Below are 21,819 nucleotides of genomic sequence, written 5' to 3' on the forward strand. Positions count from 1 at the left end.
TTTTATCAACTGGGTGGTTCGACCCCTGAATGCTGATTGGTGGACAGCCGTGGTATCAGACCGTATACCACAGGTATGACAAAACATTTATTTTTAATGCTCTAATTACGTTGGTAATCAGTTTCTAACAGCAATAAGGCATGTCGAGGTTGTTCCTAAGAACAGCCCTTAGCCGTGGTCTATTGGCCATATACCACATCTCCTCATGCCTTATTGCTTAATTATATAGACCTCTTCCCCCAATAACAGTTTGCCACTAGAGGGAATGTTTAAAGAGATTGCTAAACGCTACATGGGATTTGTGCCACAATGCATTTGGAAACAGTGCCCGGGAAATAAAACCAAAACATAGATTGCTGTCATACCTTGTCCATAGACTGCTTATAGGGTAAGGAACCAAATGTGTCATTTTGTAATTTGAATTATCCCTTTTAAGTTCCTAGTATCTCTTCCAACATAACTAAGGGAAAACTATTATATTTGTAAAAAATATATATATTTAAGAGCATTCTTTGGGTTTTATCTAGTGGTTAGAGCATTGGACTTGTAACTGAAAGGTTGCAAGATCGAATCCCTGAGCTGACAAGGTAAAAAAACTGTCGATCTGCCCCTGAACAAGGCAGTTAACCCACTGTTCTTAGGCCGTCATTGAAAATAAGAATTTGTTCTTAACTGACTTGCCTAGTTAAATAAAGGTAAAATAAAAATATATGAAATACTTGTTTACTTTCTAGCATTCAACATAATGAATAGATATCGCTAAATCCCCCAAACATCTCACTACAACTCCATTGTATTGATTATTTTTTATTTCATTATACTGTATATACAGTGCATTCGGAAAGTATTCAGACCCCCCCACATTTCGTTACATTACAGCCTAATTATAAAATGGATTAAATAGTCGTCCCGTCCCCCCCAACAATCTACACAAAAATAGAGGTAGAACAAAAAAACTACCCATTAATGACAAAGCAAAAACTTTTTGGAAATATTTGCAAATGTATTCAAAATAAAAACAACTGAAATATTACATTTACATAAGCATTCAGGCCCTTTACTCAGTACTTTGTTGTTGTCCTGTTGGTCCTGAGCACTCTGGAGCAGGTTTTCATCAAGGATCTCTCTGTACTTTGGTTCCGTTCATCTTTCCCTCGATCCTGACTAGTCTCCCAGTCGCTGCCACTGAAAAACATCCCCACAGTTTCCTCCAGACGTGACTGGAAGGTTCTCCCATCTCCACAGAGGAAGTCTAGAGCTCTGTCAGAGTGAACATCGGGTTCTTGGTCACCTCCCTGACCAAGGTCCTTCTCCCCGATTGCTCAGTTTGGTCGGGTGGCCAGCTCTAGGAAGGGTGTTGGTGTTTCTTCTTCCAAACTTCTTCCATTTAACAATGATGGTGGCCACTGTGTTCTTGGGGACCTTCGAAGCTGCAGACGTTTGTTGGTACCCTTCCCCAGATCTGTGCCTCGACACAATCCTGTCTGGGTGCTCTACGGACAATTCCTTTAACCTCATAGCTTGGATTTTGCTCTGACATGCCATGTCAACTGCGGGACCTTATATAGACAGGTGTGTGCCTTTCCAAATCATATCCAATCAATTTAATTTACCACAAGTGGACTCCAATCAAGTTGTAGAAACACCTCAAGGATGATCAATGGAAACAGGATGTACCTGAGCTCAATTTCGAGTCTCATAGCAAAGGGTCTCTATACTTATGTAAATAAGATATCTGTTTTTTATTTTTAATACATTTAAAATTTCTAAAAACCTGTTCTCGTTTTGTCATTATGGGGTATTGTGTGTAGAATGATGAGGAAAAACATTTATTTCATCCATTTTAGAATAAGGTTGTAACGTTACAAAATGTGGAAAAAGTTAAGGGGTTTGAATACTTTCTGAATGCACTGTAAGTCCAACCAATGCAAAATCTTGGCTTACTAAAGTAGCCTCGGGAGTGGACACAAGGTTTATGGTTCGAATCGGATCTTTCATAAATCACCCAGAATATGTCCTCTGACAATCCTCAGCCAATCGCAGCCACAAAGTCAAAATTGGCTATATTTAAAAATATATATATTTTAAGGTTAGGGTTAGGAATAAGGTTAACACTGTGGTTAAGGTTAAGTTTAAAATCAGAATTGAGAGAAATTGTAGAAATAGGCGGGGTTTAATATTTTGTGGCTGTGGTATCTAGTGACAAATCCCGCAAAGGCACATAATAAATGCAAGAGACGATGTGGAATGTCAAAGCTCTACTGACTGACGGAAGACATACATCTAGAAACGTTTTATATTACCACTTTATTTTATCGTTTTGATCACTACATGTGTCTTTATTTGTGAGTGAACAATTCCGTTTGTACAAGACATTAAAACAAGTGTGTCACCTTCGGATCCGGAAAACACGCCCACAATTGCTAAATGTACGCGCAGAGAAAAGCCATTGGACAATTAGGGCTGTCAATAGCGCATAGCTGCCATTCTTTCCGTTCTTTCCTGAGCTTGGCGAAGAGTTTGCAGATGTGTTTCAGCATGGGCAGTTGAAACAGCAGGACACTGCTCAATAGTGTAACTTTTACAGAATACTAAATTATTAATTTCTGATATACGTATGGGAAATTGATAACTAATATTGTTGCACGGAATCTAAGACTGTGCCGATTTTAGAATTTCATTCATTTGTTTTGTCTTGAACGACAAGGAAAATGCCAGTAGCAACTCTATTGCCTTTTACAGCTACCCCGAGTAGGAAGTCTGCCAGCCCGACCTCCTTTAGATTGACAGAGAAATTCATTTTGCTATTAGTTTTTAGTGCTTTTATTACGCTTTGTTTCGGGGCAATTTTTTTCCTGCCGGATTCATCGAAGCTACTGAGCGGAGTTTTCTTCCACTCGTCTGCGGTAGAAACCAACACGCGAACAGGTACGGATAGTGATTCAAACGTTGCAGTTGGGACCGAAGAAAAGATATTAACCAAGATTAGAAAGGACCACGAAAAGGCTTTGGTTGAAGCAAAAGACACTCTCCAGAAACGACCAGACGAGATAAAGCAAGATATACAAGACGAGAAGGACAAAGTTTTGAAGGAAGGTAAAGGTGGGAAAGATTACAATAACCTGCCAGTCATTGAATATGTTCGGCCACCCGGAGCAACAGGGCACGAGCCCTCCGATCCGGAAACCAAAGAGAGACGAGCAAAAATTAAAGAGGTGAGTGATAAAAAAACAATAAAAATATATAAAGACAACCAGAATGGCAACATTTGGTGTGTGTGGTTAGCTAGTTTCGCTTCCAATACTGCCTGCTTTTGCTATACTGTGTAGCCTAATCGGTAAGTTCCTTGTACACAACACACATTAATACAGTTTTACGACTCTAGTCTGTACACAGCACAGGCATAATGTTGTCAACTGAAACTTTGAACTAATGAATTTACTTTGTATCCAGATACACTGTAGAAATCCATCCTGTATTGATATGTTCTCAATATCATGCTTTTCATTCTCACCAGATTGACCAGAGTACATCCTGTGTATTCCTTGTATTCCTTCATTTTATATAATTTGGGACAACACTTTTACAGTGTACTGTGTAGCTCAGGGCAATTTATTGTTTCAAAATATATGCTTAGCCATTTAATTTTTTCTAAGTATATAATGTCTGTGGTGTACCCTAATTAAGTGGTACACTATTAGACTATACTCACAGCAGTGTCCCTAACCCTAAGGACAGTGTAACAATAAGCAGGCTTGTGCATTGCTTATTACACTTATGGTAATACACAATATCAACACTATGAAGTAAAATGTAACCTAGCTCGGTGAGTCTAACAACTGAGATTTGTGGAAACGAACAGTCTATTGTATTGTACATAAGTTAGGCCTAGTTATTTGCCAATGGTTGTGCAATGTAGTAGGAGACATAAATCACACTACCTTTATATCTGGTGAGATGGGGCAAGCAGGTCTAAGGGCTCAGACACACCAGTAATGTTTGCTGGCCCAGACTACTTAGCACCTCTGAATTTGCGAACAGTGTGCACTGATTTTACTTGAAAAATCAACCGTGTGTGGTCCCTAAAACACAATCAGCAGACGAACGTTAGATCCACATTCAGTGCAATGTGTGTGAACCTTTATCCTCCTGACAGACCTGTTTTTAAACAATGAATGAGCCAACCATTTCAGAGACACTCCCATTAGGGCCGTGTATTGCCAGGGACCGCACAATACAATATTATCACGATACTTAGGTGCCGATACGATATCTATTGCAATTCAATATCATTTCTCTACAGTGCCTTCGGAAAGTATTCATATCCCTTGACCTTTTCCACATTTTGTTACTTTACAGCCGTATTCTGAAATTGATTAAATTGTTATTTTTCCTCATCAATCTACATACAATACCCCATAATGACAAAGCAAAAAGAGGTTTTTAGAAATGTTAGCAAATTTATTTTAAAAAAAATAAAGAATTAAATATAACATTTTCATAAGTATTCAGACCCTTTACTCAGTACTTTCTGGAAGTTCCCCCATTTCCACAGAGGAACTCTAGAGCTCTGTCAGAGTGACCATTGGGCTCTTGGTCATCTCCCTGACTAAGGCCCTTCTCCTCCGATTGCTCAGTTTGTCTGGGCGACCAGCTCTAGGAAGTGTCTTGGTGGTTTCAAACTAATTCCATTTAAGAATTATGGAGGTCACTGTGTTCTTGGGGACCTTCAATGCTGCACACATTTGTTGGTACCCTTCTCAGAATCTTTCGACCTCATGGCTTGGTTTTTGCTCTGACATGCAATGTCAACTGTGGGACCTTATATAGACCGGTGTGTGCCTTTCCAAATCATGTCCAATCAATTGGATTTACCACAGGTGGAATCCAATAAAGTTGTAGAAACAGCTCAAAGAAGATCAATAGAAACAGGATGCACCTGAGCTCAATTTTGAGTCTCATAGTAAAGGGTCTGAATACTTATGTAAATAAGATATTTCTGTTTATTACATTATGCTAAAATAAAAAAGGGTTTTCGCTTTGTCATTATGGAGTATTGTGTGACAATTGCTGAGGATTTTTAATTTGTTTTTGTCTATTTTAGAATAAGACTGTAACGTAAAAAATATATTGCTGTTTGTTGTTCCAAATATATTGCTCACTATATTATATGTCTGCAGTACAGGGACAAGAGAGCCATAAGAATGCAAGTTTTAATCAGTTATGAAAGTGCTGAAAACATGTTGGCTCACTATTTAAGAGAAGATTGATGTCAAGCTATAGGAGGAGAAAAACAACAGTTTTGACGCAGGTACAGCCAGCAAAAAAAGGTCATATAGTCAAAAATAATATTGCGATACTCTAATGTATTAATCCCCCCTACCCCTAACTCCCATACTTTGAATGATAGTGTAAATAATGTATGAGTAGTGAAGGGGTCAGAATCACTCCAATTCAGTGGGCAAATGTCTGTTTTTGTACATCACCATACTTTACCCAAAAATATTTTGAATGCAGAACAACTCACCACTTGTAAGAAACTTGGCTGATTTGTCACTCCAGCATAGGGTTGGGTGATATGGCCTAAATATTGTGTGGGTGTGTGTGTGTATATATATATATATATATATATATATATATATATATATACAAATAAATGTAGACCTCCACAAGTCTGTTCATCCTTGGGAGCAATTTCCAAACGCTTGAAGGTACCACGTTCATCTGTATAAACAATAGTATGCAAGTATTAACACCATGGGACCACGCAGCCGTCATAACGCTCAGAAAGGATACGCGTTCTGTTTCCTAGAGATGAATGTACTTTTAGTGCGAAAAGTGCAAATCAATCCAAGAACAACAGCAAAAGTATCTATTTCCACAGTAAAACGAGTCCTATATCGACATAACCTGAAAGGCCACTCAGCAAGGAAGAAGGCACTGCTCCAAAACCGCCATAGAAAAGCTTGATTACTGTTTGCAACTGCACATGGGGACAAAGATCGTACTTTTTGAAGCAATGTCCTCTGGTCTGATGAAACAAAAATAGAACTGTTTGGCCATAATGACCATTGTTATGTTTGGAGGAAAAATGGGGAAGCTTGCAAGCTGAAGAACACCATCCCAACCGTGAAGCATGGGGGTGGCAGCATCATGTTGTGGGGGTGCTTTGCTGCAGGAGGGACTCGTGCACTTCACAAAATAGATGACATCATGAGGGAGGAAAATTATGTGTATATATTGAAGCAACATCTCAAGACATCAGTCAGGACGTTAAAGCTTTGTCTTCCAAATGGACAATGACCCCAAGCATACTTCCAAAGTTGTGGCAAAAGGGCTTAAGGACAACAAAGTCAAGGTATTGGAGTGGCCATCACAAAGCCCTGAAGTCAATCCTATAGAAAATGTGTGGGTAGAACTGGAAAAAGTGTGTGCGAGCAAGGAGGCCTATAAACCAGACTCAGTTACACCAGCTCTGTCGGGAAGACTGGGCCAAAATTCACCCAACTTATTGTGGGAAGCTTGTGGAAGGCTACCCGAAACGTTTGACCCAAGTTAAACATTTTAAAGGCAATGCTACCAAATACTAATCGAGTGTATGTAAACTTCAGACCCACTGGGAATGTGATGAAATAAATAAAAGCTCATTCTCTCTACGACTATTCTGACATTTCACATTCTTAAAATAAAGTGGTGATCCTTACTGATCTAAGACAGGGAATATTTACTAGGAATTCAGGAATTGGGAATAACTGAGTTTAAATGTATTTGGATGAGGTGTATGTAAACTTCTGACTTCACCTATATACAGTATGTATGATATTTTGGCCACATCAAAATAACATAAAATTGATCAGAAATACATTGTAGACATTGTTAATGTTGTAAATGACTACTGTAGCTGTAAACGGCAGATTTTTAGATTTTTCTTTGAGTGGCGGGGCAGGGCTAGGTCTTTGTGGAAAGCGACACGGAGAGAGATGACTCAAGTAGCGAATTAACTATAAAAATGAATTCTACACACGGCCTATGACATTTAACAAATCAAACATTTAAATACCGTTATGGAAGGTACAGATCAGGGCCTCCCGAGTGGCACAGCAGTCTAAGATACTGCATCGCAGTGTTAGAGGCATCACTACAGACCCGGGTTCGATCCCGGGCTGTATCACATTTTGCCCAGCGTCTTCCAGATTAGAGGAGGGTTTGGCCGGAGGTGCTTTACTTGGCTCGTCGCTCTCTAGCGACTCCTTGTGGCGTGCTGGGTGCCTGCAGGCTGACATCGGTTGACAATTGAATGGTGTTTCCTCTGACACATTGGTGCGACTGGCTTCCGGGTTTAAGCGGGCTGGTGTTAAGAAGCGCGGTTTGGCGGGTCATGTTTCAGAGGACGCATGACTCGTCCTTTGCCTCCCTAACCCATTGGGGAGTTGCAGCGATGAGACGAGATAGAATTTGGGGAGAAAAAGGTGGGTACACCCCACTCCCCAAAAAAGAGCAGGTAAAGATAAAATCCAAAATGGTCCATGCATCACCACCAGTATATCGTAAAATATGGTACACCGTCCAGCCCTACTTCAGCATGACATTTCTCTGGCTTCTGTGCATTTGGTTTTGGCTTCTCCTCATGTCGACTATCAGCTTACTTTGATAGTTGATACAGCCCCTCTGCTGAGTTGATACAGCCCTTCTGCTGAAAAAATACACATCTCGAAGAGATCAAATTTATTCAGGAGGCATAAGGTGATTTAGAGGAAACTGCAGTGGTGGCAAATTTTTCAGCAGTCAATCAACATTTGTCATGTTTATGGGTGCAAAGCTGCCTGTGAGACTGAGTCCTCGGCTCAGGTCCCAGCATCGGGCTTAGAATCGCATCATTTATCTGATCGTTTGTATAGGGGTAGGGATATGCTGATTTAGGCCTGCTATGGAAACATTGCTCAACCAAATAACCAGCAGTGATGTTTTGTGTGGTTTGTTTTAGACAAGCTGGGTTATTTTTATTTGTAATTGTACAGAAATATATTCCCATTCTTTTGAAAGTAGTTTTGTAGTTGAGATGGGCCTAGTTCCCTTGCACAACCACCTGCCTGTCCTGCTTTCAAGGTTCCAATGTAAATTATTGTACAAATTAGAAAAAGGAACCGCGTTGGCCATCTTTCTCTGTATGGGTATATCAGAGATGGTAGATGAACCATAAAATTGAATGATTAGAACAGGCATCCCAATAGATGTGTTAGAGGTCAATGGAACTCGACCCAAACAATGGAAATGCATGGAAACGTGTGGGGGAAAGATGCCATGGGGTTAAGATCCCGAATCTTCTCGTTGCCCCCCCAGTAAAATGTGCCTATATTTAGGCTATTGTTTATGTGTATTTCACACTATGTTGAGGTAAAAATCTGAATATAATGCTTGTAAACTTAGCAAAAAAAGATATGTCCTCTCACTGTCAACTGCGTTTATTTTCAGCAATCTTAACATGTGTAAATATTTGTATGAACATAAGATTCAACAACTGAGACATAAACTGAACAAGTTCCACAGACATGTGACTAACAGAAATTGAATAATGTGTCTCTGAACAAAGGGGGGGGGGGGTCAAAATCAAAAGTAACAGTGTGGCCACCAGCTGCATTAAGTACTGCAGTGCATCTCCTCCTCATGAACTGCACCAGATTTGCCAGTTCTTGCTGTGAGATGTTACCCCACTCTTCCACCAAGGCACCTGCAAGTTCCCAGACATTTCAGGGGGGAATGGCTTTAGCCCTCACCCTCTGATCCAGAGGGCGCTCAACGGGATTGAGATCCGAGCTCTTCACTGGCCTTGGCAGAACACTGACATTCCTGTCTTGCAGAAAATCACGCACAGAACGAGCAGTATGGCTGGTGGCATTGTCATGCTGGAGGGTCATATCAGGATGAGCCTGCAGGAAGGGTCCCACATGAGGGAGGAGGATATCTTCCCTGTAATGCACAGCGTTGGGATTGCCTGCAATGACAACAAGCTCAGTCCGATGATGCTGTGACACACCGCCCCAGACCATGACGGACCCTCCACCTCCAAATCGCCCCCGCTCCAGAGTACCGGCCTCGGTGTAACGCTCATTCCTTCAACGATAAACGCGAATCTGACCATCACCCCTGGTGAGACAAAACCGCAACTCGTCAGTGAAGAGCACTTTTTGCCAGTCCTGTCTGGTCCAGCGACGGTGGGTTTGTGCCCATAGGCGACGCTGTTTCTGGCTACGCTGTTTCTGCCTTACAACAGACCTACAAGCCCTCAGTCCAGCCTGTCTGCGCCTATTGCGGACAGTCTGAGCACTGATAGAGGGATTGTGCGTTCCTGGTGTAACTTGGGCAGTTGTTGCCATCCTGTACCTGTACCGCAGGTGTGATGATCAGATGTACCGATCCTGTGCAGGTGTTGTTACACGTGGTCTGCCACTGCGAGGACGATCAGCTGTCTGTCCTGTCTCCCTGTAGCGCTGTCTTAGGCGTTACAGTATGGACATTGCAATTTATTGCCCTGGCCACATCTGCAGAACTGCCTCCTTGCAGCATGCCTAAGGCAAGTTCATGCAGATGAGCAGGGACCCTGGGCAACTTTCTTTTGGTGTTTTTCAGAGTCAGTGGAAAGCCCTCTTTAGTGTCCTAAGTTATCATTACTGTGACATGAATTGCCTACCGTCTGTAAGCTGTTAGTGTCTTAACGACCGTTCCTCAGGTTCATGTTCATTCATTGTTTATGGTTTATTGAACAAGAATGTGAAACAGTGTTTAAAACCTTTACAATCAAGATCTGTGTGAAGTTATTTTGATTTTTACGAATTATCTTTGAAAGACAGGGTCCTGAAAAAGGGACGTTTCTTTTTTGTTGTTGCTGAGTTTATGTTCACGTCATCATCGTTTTAACTGCAGTTAAAAATTACATTGACTACCACCACTAATTTCTCTATGCTAGCTATGCTACCAGTTTATACGATCAGGAGTTAGCATTTAGCAGAAACTCCTAAACATGAAAAGGAAGAACTTATAAATGTTATGCAGTGAAAACTTCCAAATATATACTTTAGTAACCACATTGTGGGCCTTTTTACAATACATCAATCATGACGGATTTGACGAATATCCAGATTTTTAGGTCAGCTTTGAATGTGCACCAATCTTGCGTCCTTCTTCTATCCCCCAACATCTGTGTTCCATTGACCTCTTTACCGGATCTATTCAAGTCAATGATGGCATAATGGGTTCACTGGCGGCCATTGCGAGGAGCAAAGCAGGAAGTGTACCCATCAATATGTGCTCTGATTTGTTGATTGAACTCAACTGACATTACAAAAAATACATTCCATTGCATGAGCCACATCATTTGAATGAACATTCTACATTACCATGGAAATTATTGCATCACAATACCAGGCAGCCATTGCAAGGTACCCATGATTTTACCAGTCAATTTGACAGGGTTAGAGGTTAACATTCTCTGTTTATATCCCCGGTCTTTACTGTAGTTCAGTAGTAGCCTACACACATCCCATCTAACAAACCTCCACAGGTACAGAGTAGAAACAAAACATTGCCATAGGAAAAAGCCTCTTTGTCAAAGACCCTTACTGGGTAAATCGTTTAGGCTTATCTTTGCCGTTGCAACCATTGGCTAATTACAACAGAGTACATAGGCACCACACGCAGCATACTATTGTTGATGATTCACATGTCATCCTCTTTCTGTGTGTGCTGCCTGATGTTTCCCCAGGCTACCGGGCAAGTTTTAAATGTCACGTGCACATGTCAGTGAAATGCCTTTCTTGCAAACTCAAAACCCAACAATGCAATTATCAATAACAATGTACAGTATTACTAGAAAAAAACGTCAGCTCTCTGGAAAAATAAGAATAGGAAATATCCAAGTGTAAGTAAGCATACTATATAGAGGAAATATTTAAAAAGTCAGTAATACCATATTTACATATCTTTCTTGGGGAAAGAAGCTGTTCAAGAGCCTGTTGGTGTCATCCTTGATGCACTGGTACCTCTTGCTGTGCGGCAGCAGAGAAAATAGTCTATGGCTTGGGTGTTTGGAGTCTGGCGATTTTCGTGCCTTCTTTTTATTCCACCTGATATCAGAGGTCCTGGATGGCAGGGAGATCGGCCCCAGTGATGTACTGGGCTGTCCGCACAACCCTCTGTAGTGCCATGCGATCGAGGGTGGTGCTCTTGCCATACCAAGCAGTGATGCAGCCAGTTTATACGCTCTCAATGGTACAGTTGTAGAACCTTTTGAGGATTTGAGGGCCCATGACACTTTTTCAACCTCCTGAGGGGGAAGAGGTGCTGTCGTGCATTTTTCACAACTGTGCTTGTGTATTTATACAATTTTAAGTCTAGTGATTTGGAAACCAAGGACCCCCCCCCCTCCGTTTCTTGTAGTACACGATCAGCTCCTTGGTCTTTCTGACTTTGGTGGGGACAATGGTGATGATAACTGAGCTGTAGTCAATGAACAGCATTCTCAACATGGCGTTTGGAAATAAGATGCAAATGATTGCCTGGGCTGCAGCTCTGTAGGGTTGACCTGTTTTATCAGTATGCATTCTGTATCTTAAAGGACAAACGGTTAATACCCTGTCAGGCTTTCCGCCACTCTGCAGGCGGAGAGGACAGCGCCAGCCGGCTCAGCAGCCAAGGATTAGAAGCTGTGGGTTTGTTAAAGGTCTAGAGTCACCTTGGCTGTCTAGAAAGGAAGGAAGATGCGGTCCTCTCTCTCTCTCTTTCCACTTCACTTAAGATCCAGTTGAGTTATTTTTGCTCACTCAAGACAATGGATTGCTTTTTGTAACCATGGACGACAGCCAAATGGCATTCCCCTTCCTGACCTACCCATGGAACATTCTGATAAACCCACTAGTAGCCTCTATTCCTCACTTTTACTTTGATAACTTCCTCACTATGTTGTCTACTGCCTCAATAGCTTTTAAATCAGATAACTGCCTGGCCTACAGTACATTATGTCATTAACTAATTGTAACTTATTGTTCTATACTGTGCTACTAGCCTGTCTTTTGTTAATTTACCTCTTTAAATGGATTCCAGGTGCTCAGTGTAAATATCTAATGGCTTTAATAGCGGCCTCTTTCAGCCTGCCAATCCTGCTGCATCTCACAGAGGGGCACGGTGGTGTTTGTCGGTGGACAAAGTCTATTGTACACTGATGAAGCCTGATGCCTCTTTACAGGAGCATACTATATTAGTGGCCACTTGAGTATCGCAGTTGTATGCTAGTGCTATTTTATGCGGTGTTGCCTTACTGAGGAAGAATTTAGGCTTGTCCTCTAACTAGTCAATAGTAATTGTAGTTAGACCACTGCGCCACTCGGGAGGCCTAAGGCGTCACTACAGACCCGGTTGCAGCTGACCGCGACCGGGAGACCCATGAGGCAGTGCACAATTGGCCCAGCGTCGTCTGGGTTAGGGGATGGTTTGGCCGGCCGGGATGTCCTTGTCCCATTGCACCCTAGCGACTCCTTGTGGCTGGCTGAGCACATGCATGCTGACTTCGGTCGCCAGCTGTACGGTGTTTCCTCCGACACATTGGTGCTGCTGGCTTCCGTTTTAAGCGAGCAATGTGTTAAGAAGCATTGTGGCTTGGCAGGGTTGTGTTTCGGAGGACGCGTGGCTCTCGACCTTCGCCTCTCCCAAGTCCATACTGGAGTTGCAGCAATGGGACAAGACTGTAACTACAATTGGAGATCACAAAATTGGGACAATGGGGTAAAAAGTACCAAAAAAAAGTAATAGTTATTTTGTGTTTCATAATAAGTGAGAGTTAGGCTACCTGATCATCATCTTGTCATCTTATATCTTAGCCCCAGGAACAAGCCTTCCTAGAGCTAGGATATAGGCCTATTTTTCTCTAAGAGGAAAAAGCTATCGAAAAGGCAGTATTGGCAGCCATTATGCTTTTTGGGGGGTTTTATGGGGCCCTCATGCACTGTCTGTACTCTAGAACTATGTGCAGAGGACTGTGTCACTCAGGGTAATCATATACTGTGAACCCATCGCCCTCTGTGTGTGTGTTTGTGTGTGCGTGTGTGTACAATATGTTTCTATACTTCAGTGAACACGGGCCTTAGGAGCCCCGGGCGCTCCGTCCTGTCGCTGACCACCAGTCCAGTAGCCCAGTGATCCCATGCCTCTGAGTGATTGAAGGACTGATTGATAATGAGGCCAGGACTGGTGGGCCACTGTGGCTCCACAACACACTACTACGTCTCAGAGTTTCAGACAAACTCCAAGCCACCAGCCCCCTCCACCTGACTGACTGACACACACTAATAATCACTTGGACTCTGGTACGTAAAGTAGAACAGGCCTAATCCAATTGATCAGCGCCAAGGGAGAGACAAACAATCCCAGTGGGGAAGTATTGGGAACCACTTTCTGCAGGGCCCTTCCTTTTGAATGGGCTCTGTGTGAGGCATCCTGACCTTCAGTCTTAATTGCTTTTTAAAAGGGAAATTGATGTCTCCTAGCTGGCATACGTCTGGAGGTAAAGGTTTCTTCGTACAGTAGCTTTCATTTATTGAATGCCAATAAACACCTACTGCGACACTGACTCAGTGCCCTCTTGAAAATAATCTTTATTCACAGTATACAGGTGCAGTCTTGATATCAGACACAGGTTTTTCTTCTTCCCTGCTGTAGGTCATATTGAGTGATACCGTTGGATCCACTTGAGTGCTGGGATGTTTATTTGTTTTTTTTAAAGCCAATATAGGCCTACACCTTCAATTCTAGGTAAGCTAATTTGTAGTCTGAAGTTCATAATGTATGTATGAATGCATCTTCCCTTTGTATACCCTGTGGCCAGGAGATATATTTTTTTCATATTGCTTCAGGTAAACCATAATTTATGGGTCCAATGACCAGTTAGTATGAATTACTTTTCTAATTTCCCCCTGTTCAGAGGGCCCCACTCTGTTTCCCTCACACCTAGAGAGGCAGGGCTAAGGATCAGTGATGAGATTCAGCTCCAATTAATCTTCTAGTGTCCTGTTTCCTTTCGTCAACATACCTGCCTTCCTGCCTGTGTGATTAGGATTCTGTGCGATTGTCTTTGCTTCACAGCAATTCATCAGCAGAATCACGGCTGTTTGTCTGCTTTAAATGACTCTAGACTAGACTACAATAAATTGCTTTATATTTAATTATTACGAGCTAGATATAATACTGTGTTATAGGTAGAGGTCGACCGGTTATGATTTTTCAACGCCGATACCGATTATTGGAGGACCAAAAAAGCCGATACCGATTAAGTAGCCGTTTTTTTGTTGTTTTTTTTACTAAAAAAAAAACGTATTTTAACTTAATGTCAATAAAATCAATTTAGCCTCAAATAAATAATGAAACGTTCAATTTGGTTTAAGTAATGCATTAACAAAGTGTTGGAGAAGAAAGTAAAAGTGCAATATGTGCCATGTAAGAAAGCTAACGTTTAAGTTCCTTGCTCAGAACATGAGAACATATGAAAGCTGGTGGTTCCTTTTAACATGAGTCTTCAATATTCCCAGGTAAGAAGTTTTAGGTTGTAGTTACTATAGGAATTATAGGACTATTTCTCTCTATACGATTTGTATTTCATTAACCTTTGACTATTGGATGTTCTTATAGTCACTTTAGTATTGCCAGTATAACAGTATAGCTTCCGTCCCTCTCCTCGCTCCTACCTGGGCTCGAACCAGGAACACATCGACAACTGCCACCCACGAAACAGCGTTACCCATGCAGAGCAAGGGGAACAACCACTCCAAGTCTCAGAGCGAGTGACGTTTGAAACCCAGCTAACTAGCTAGCCATTTCACATCGGTTACACCAGCCTAATCTCGGGAGTTGATGGGCTTGAAGTCATAAACAGCGCAATGCTTGAAGCATTGCGAAGAGCTGCTGGCAAACGCACAAAAGTGCTGTTTGAATGAACCATTCCGTTACATTGCACAACCTTCAATGTTATGTCATAATTACATCAAATTCTGGCAAATTAGTTCGCAATGAGCCAGGCGGCCCAAACTGTTGCATAAACCCTGACTCTGCGTGCAATGAACGCAAGAGAAGTGACACAATTTCACCTGGTTAATATTGCCTGCTAACCTGGATTTCTTTTAACTAAATATGCTGGTTTAAAAATATGTATTTTTGTGTATTGATTTTAAGAAAGGCATTGATGTTTGTGGTTAGGTACATTCGTGCAACGATTGTGCTTTTTTCGCAAATGCGCTTTTGTTAAATCATCCCCCGTTTGGCGAAGTTGACTGTCTTTGTTAGGAAGAAATAGTCTTCACACAGTTCTTAACGAGCCAGGCGGCCTAAACTGCTGCATATACCCTGACTCTGTATAAATAAATTAATGTTAGCAGGAAATATTAACTAAATATGCAGGTTTAAAAATATATACTTGTGTATTGATTTTAAAAAAGGCATTGATGTTTATGGTTAGGTACACGTTGGAGCAACGACAGTCCTTTATCGCGAATGCGCACCGCTTCGATTATATGCGACGCAGGACACGCTAGATAAACTAGTAATATCATCAACCATGTGTAGTTAACTAGTAATTATGATTGATTGATTGTTTTTTATAAGATAAGTTTAATGCTAGCTAGCAACTTACCCTGGCTTCTTACTGCATTCGCGTAACAGGCAGGCTCCTCGTGGAGTGCAATGTAAGGCAGGTGGTTAGAGCATTGGACTAGTTAACTGTAAGGTTGCAAGATTGAATCCCGGGCTGACAAGGTAAAAATCTGTCGTTCTTCCCCTGAACAAGTCAGTTAACCCACTGTTCCTGGGCCGTCATTGAAAATAAGAATGTGTTCTTAACTGACTTGCCTAGTTAAATAAAGGTGTTTTTTTTTTTTTTTTGCCAAATCGGTGTCTAAAAATACCTATTTCCAATTGTTATGAAAATTAGGGCCGATTTTCAAGTTAATTGGCCATTCCGATTAATCGGTCGACCTCTAGTTATAGGACAACAACTCTCTGACTTCAGCCCCACTAGGGTATCATAGCTGGCAGCCTGGTACTCAGATTCTCAATCACACAGATCATTTATTTTCAATTTGCACAAAGGTTTGGGATTTCACAAAAATATATTTAATTTTACATTACTTCTGAAAAGATAGATGGAGTACTGACCCGCAGGTCAATCCAGGAGCATATCCTCTCATGCACTGCCTGTCAGTGGGATTAAAAATGGAATTGTTTTTGAGGCGGAGGATTGCTCACAGGATGGTCAATACTGTCAAGCCAGGGCACAGATGGAAGATGGAAGAGAAAGTCATTTTCACGGTACAAATGTCACCTGATTGAATATATCTCTCCAGCAGCCTTCATATATCTCACTTCCCATGCATGAGGGCAGACCAGTCTGACTGACTGCTGTATGTCTGCATGAAGATTGCATTGGGCCGCCAGACAGACAAACTGGCTGAAAAAGTGCACTCCTCTGACTGTACCACTCATTCATTATATGTTTTATTTTCAGACACCATCCCACTCACCATTAATTTTGCAGCACTAAATGAGGAAATGCATTTCAATAAGGACCTGTGGTTAACGGATTAGTCCTTCCAGCCTGGCAGTGTGGTAGACTCTCCACTACCCCATCCACTGCTGCCCTGAATCCTATTATGATGACAAACTTTGCCCAATGTGAATGCGATCAATCGGCCCTGCTGAACCAGGGGCCATCAATCCTCTGCTTTTGGCCACAGGCTGGGTTTTTCCCTCTGTCAGCTATACTCTTGAATACAGACTAGAGCAGAGGCAGAGTACAAGGGGCTGGAGTACCCTGGCAGCTCTAACCCTTCTATCTGCCAGACTGCCACCATGTGATTACTACCATTAAACCCTGTTTATTGTTAGGCCTGTCCTTTTTTAACACCATTATGGTAAAGGACAAGCTCACAGCGTTTTTCCTCTTCCAGACTGTTTATCTTTGGGGATTTAAGTAACCAGGCATATCTGAATTATGGCTGTTTCATTTTGAGAGGTCCCGTTTTGTGAAATTATGTCTTAAATCCAGTGTGCCAAGCATTGGGCAGTTCTGCCTCTGGGCCATTTAGTGTTGCTTTGGACGACACCGCTTACATCTGAGAATGTTGTTAGGGGTTTGGATTGATGCTCTTTGTAAAGTCAAGTGGACAACAAATGTGTTATTGACAGAGCGGGCCCATGCTGTCCAGCTGTTGGCTCTTTACAGAGTTGCTTCTATTTCGCAGTATCCATTATTTTGTGTCTCAGATTGAATAGTGTTTTTTGTGTGTTTTTAAGGACCTTTATGGGCCCTGCCCAGGTTGGTTTTGGCAGTGTACGTGGCACAACACACCACATTTAATTTACTGGAAAAGGAAAGCAGAGGCTACACACTAAATAATTCAGCCAGCATCCTCTTATTTTCTACTTGTAAATAAGGGCGGTAGGTAGCACAGAGGAGAGAAGAGATAGAAGAGAGGGCAGGGCTCCGATGAGGTTCTCTCTCTGCCTGGCCCTAACCCTCTAGGTGCCTGCTTTATCTATAAAAGCTCTTCTTTCGTTCCTGTCCCCCTAACCCCATACAATCTCACCTTCTCATGTCAGACCACAGCCCGGCCCAGAGTCAAGCCCTGGCCTCATTCAAACTCAGCTGGACTGGGCTGACCTGAGCCAGGCCTGTGCCAACGGCCCCCTGTTGACCCGCGGCACCATAAAGGCAGTAATTGAAGCCCTCGAGCATCTGCAGGCACCTGCCTATTTTTATTTTTCATCACCGCCCTGCTACCCTTTTATGCTCAGAATGAACATTTAATTTTTATTCTTGCTATAAAAGAGTGGAGAGAGGTATACAGCAGGAGGCTGGCAGCACTCTCACGTGGACAGAGGAGAACCAAAAGCCTCGTGGATGGAATCTCAAAGACTGGCTGAAGAAACAAGCAGCCAAAAGGAGAGGAGAGTACTGTGTTCTGAAGTCTAGGAAAAAGGACTAGCTCAGTCCTTTTTCCTAGACTTCAGAACACAGTACTCTCCTCTCCTTTTGGCTGCTTGTTTCTTGCACACTAATGGTTACAAATTGAAACTTTTAACTATGTAGGTGGTTAAGGAAGATCCATGGCACTGTGTCTCTTCTGTTAGACCAGGATGTTGGCTCACTCTCTAATGTCCATAGTTACCGCCAGTGCTAAGGTACAATCCTAGATCCTCGACATCCATGCATTAACCCCTCTGTATGGGAGTCATAATGTCGGCCTAGTGAGGTCATCAAGCAGGCAAATCAATGTTGACACCTACAGTATGTGCTGTAGAGCATGGACCCTATTGATTACTTGCCAATCCCCTGTGTGAGGCACTGATTGGACACATCAATATTAAACAAACCCTAGAATCATATGATTAATGGTCCCTAGGAGCTGTTCCAGGTTGACCTCTGCACCTAAACCGTTACACCGGAGAGCTAAAGGTGGAACATGGCAGAGCGGCCAGTCATAGTGCCCGAGAAATGTTATATGGCGCGTGGAAGAAGTTGCCCATGTGAGCAAGACCTAGGCTATATAGTTTATGTGAGGGTTCGCTGAAGCAAAACTCAAACACCACATTTGTGTTCTTTGAAGACCTTGCAGTGAGACTTTTGGATCGATCCCATCCGATCTGACAGTGCAGAATGGATCACCTTCGCAGACAGTGCTGTGCTGTGGCTATTCCTCCAACAAACCTCTCTTACGTGCCAACAGATTTGAATAGTTGGGCCTCTGCTCTTTAATTGTGATCTCCAGCCTGTTAAACAAATGATTGATGGCTTGGCTTAACTGCTTCCATATGGAGGGAAGAAAATCAATTTGCCTATCAGAAGGTCTTCATTAGTTTGCCTTGAGCCTTTTTCCAATAATGAATAAAAAGGTCAAGCCAACAAATAAATGTGTCCGCTGAGTTTGAACAGAACACTCCCTCTTCAATTATAGTCCTTTCCGGACCTCATTTTAAAGATGCGTGTAAGTAACACCTTTCAATTCAAATTTCTCTGCCACATTACTAATGGTTTTTGCCAGGACACTCAGATAATAATTTTTGTTCAATAGCATGTTTATGTTGCCAATATCTATACTCCAGCGGCTGTTTTACCCAATTAAGAACAGGAGCTTACTGAGGTGCGAGTTTATGGATTTTCCTTTTCAATTTCATCTTTCCCTGTACACAATTAGTTTCTATTGATTGGTTTAATATGGTGTTCCTCTGTAGCCTAGTTAACTGTGCTAAACAACCCTATCTACCTATCACACTGTTGGTGGTCTAATGGATTTACCCCTGTGATTCTTTACCCTCGATTTTGTAGTGATCACAGGATGTGTGAGATAAGCAAGATAGATTTTCATCTTCATAGCAAATGCTTTAAGCCTACACACGACATTGTTGCTGCTCTGCTTTGAGGGTGACAAGACAACATATTGCAGTGATATCCACACCCTCAGGTCACTGGCTACAGCTGCATGAGGTAATGGGTGTAATGAGTCAAACTATTAAGAGAAAGGAATTATTCGCTATGACAATGCAGTCTACTATGCTCTGCAGATGAGAAAAATCTCCATGAACCTCTGAAAGCTGTGGCCACAGTGGCTTTAATAGCTACTGAGGGCAGACAATCATCAGTGTGGTTTACCTGTTGTGGAATAATGGTTGGAGAAGGTTGATCTGCTTGATCTGTCAGTCAATCATAGTGGCCCAATGATTCCTCTTCGCCTACCTCGTCTTAAGCATCTCTCAGGCCACACTTCACAGAGATAGATCACACTTAAAGGAACAATGGCTCATTGATTTCCTGACCAATTCGTCTCATGTAAAGCCGGTTGGGAGAAGCCTGAGATTTACTGAAAAGCCATTGAGATGCCAGGGAGGAGAAGCTCACAGATTTGCACCACTTTTGGTCACGCCAGCAATGGTGCCACTTTACGGAAGTGGGACTTAATGGCGCATAAACAGAAGCAACAATGAATGCACCTTGATGCCTTAAAAATTAGTTATTGTAATATCCTAGTTGCTTGAATATCGCACGCTGTTTGGGTCTTTGCATGTCAAAAAAAGATACAGAGTGGCGCCACGGTCTAAGGCAGTGCATCGCAGTGCTAGAGACGTCACTACAGACACAGGGCTGTATCATAACCGGCCGTCATTGGGAGTCGCATAGGGCGTCGCACAATTGGCCCAGTGTCGTCCGGATTAGGGGAGTGTTTAGCTGGGGGGTCTTTACTTGGCTCACTGTGCTCTAGCGACTCCTTGTGGTGGGCTGGACGCCTGCAGGCTGGTCATCAGGTGAACAGTGTTTCCTCCGACCCATTGGTGCGGCTGGCTTCTGGTTTAAGAGAGTGTTTGCCACCACTGTGCACTGTCAAAGCTGTAAAATAAAAGGTCTGCAAACAAGCACACACACATCGGCCGCAATGTGTTTACAATACCACATTGTTAATAAGCCATTTTTTGTTAGGCCGACTGGAAAAACGTCTGTGGGAGCATTTGAAATAAGATCAGGATCAAACAAGCAGGATCCAACATTCTCCTCGACATGCATCCATCCCAGGGAGGCAGGGAAGAAAGGATGATAATCCTGCTGCTTCTGCCTGCCAGCTAGCCACATCCAAGAAGTTGCTCCTGATTCATCGTAGCTAGTCAAAATACAGAATAATAATCAAGCATTTTGTCTACATTGATGCCAGTTTGGAAACTGGAAGAAGGCTGTCTCCCTACCACATTAACTTTGGTTTGCGTCTTTGATACACATGTTATTAGAAACTTCTGGGGTAGCTAGCTAGCTAGCGTTAGCTTGGTACTAAGTTGGCACCATTGCAAACAGCCTGAAAACAATAACAAGAAACTGCAATTATTTTCCATGTTCTTAGCAATGATTTAGGAATCCGTGTGACTATATTAGCTAGGCAGCCACTTGTTTTCCTCCTATTGAAATTGAACTTCAGTTCATGGAAATAACTAGCTAGATAGATAACAAGCTAGCCAGCTACCTTGCCCTGTTGCCCAAAGCTAGCATTATAAGCAGCTAGCTAGCTTCATCTGGGGCGGCAGGTAGCTTTGGGCCAGTAACCGAAAGCTTGCTGGATCGAATCTCCGAGCTGACAAGGTAAAAATCTGTTCTCCTGCCGCTGAACAAGGCCCCTGAACAACAAGACTGTTCCCCTGTAGGCCATCATGATAAATAAGAATTTGACTTACCTAGTTAAATTAAAGAAAATAAAAATGTAATCTTGCTAGTGAGCTTGATCGGACTGGGTCCGACCAAATACGAAAACTGTTTTTATAAATTAGGGGTATTTTAGATGATGACACCTAGCTAGATAGGTCGCTAGCTAACTATAGATACTGAAACAGATTATGTCGTTTTGCTATGTTTTGGGGGAGAACATATCAGAGATATTAGTTGGCCCTTACATTTATGCAGATGCAGTTGTGTATCTTATTTGGGGATTGCTCAATATCACAACATTGAAAATAATAATTGTTTTGGAGGAGTAAAAATACCCAATATTTTGGATTGTATTAGAATAAAGGCTTAGACGGGAGCTTTATTACCACTGTTAAGTGCATTAAGCAAATGGAGATATACGTTTATTTAACAAAGTTATGGTTTTAGTGTGCAGATAGCGTCTGACTAGGCGTGCACCTGAGTAACTCAATACAGCCAGTCCAGGACTTTACCATGTGTGAAAGATGCCATCATCGACCACAGCCAATTTACCCCACTGGCATGCAGCCACCCCTCTGCTTTCTTTCAGACCGCACGGCAAA

The 21,819-nt window shown here is 42.3% G+C and overlaps 1 protein-coding gene across 1 annotated transcript in view; it reads left to right on the plus strand.

Moving 5' to 3' along the window:
* The first annotated feature begins 2,513 nt into the window (after positions 1-2,513).
* Positions 2,514-21,819, plus strand: part of LOC139415103 (mannosyl-oligosaccharide 1,2-alpha-mannosidase IA-like) — a 175,099-nt gene continuing 155,793 nt past the window's right edge. The window contains exon 1 of the mRNA XM_071162916.1: positions 2,514-3,215. Within this exon, the coding sequence (XP_071019017.1) occupies positions 2,712-3,215 (504 nt within the window). The 5' untranslated portion in view covers positions 2,514-2,711. The remainder of the gene's footprint in view (positions 3,216-21,819) is intronic.

Source organism: Oncorhynchus clarkii, chromosome 8 (genome assembly GCF_045791955.1).
Source record: "Oncorhynchus clarkii lewisi isolate Uvic-CL-2024 chromosome 8, UVic_Ocla_1.0, whole genome shotgun sequence".
In the NCBI taxonomy this organism is placed as follows: domain Eukaryota; kingdom Metazoa; phylum Chordata; class Actinopteri; order Salmoniformes; family Salmonidae; genus Oncorhynchus; species Oncorhynchus clarkii.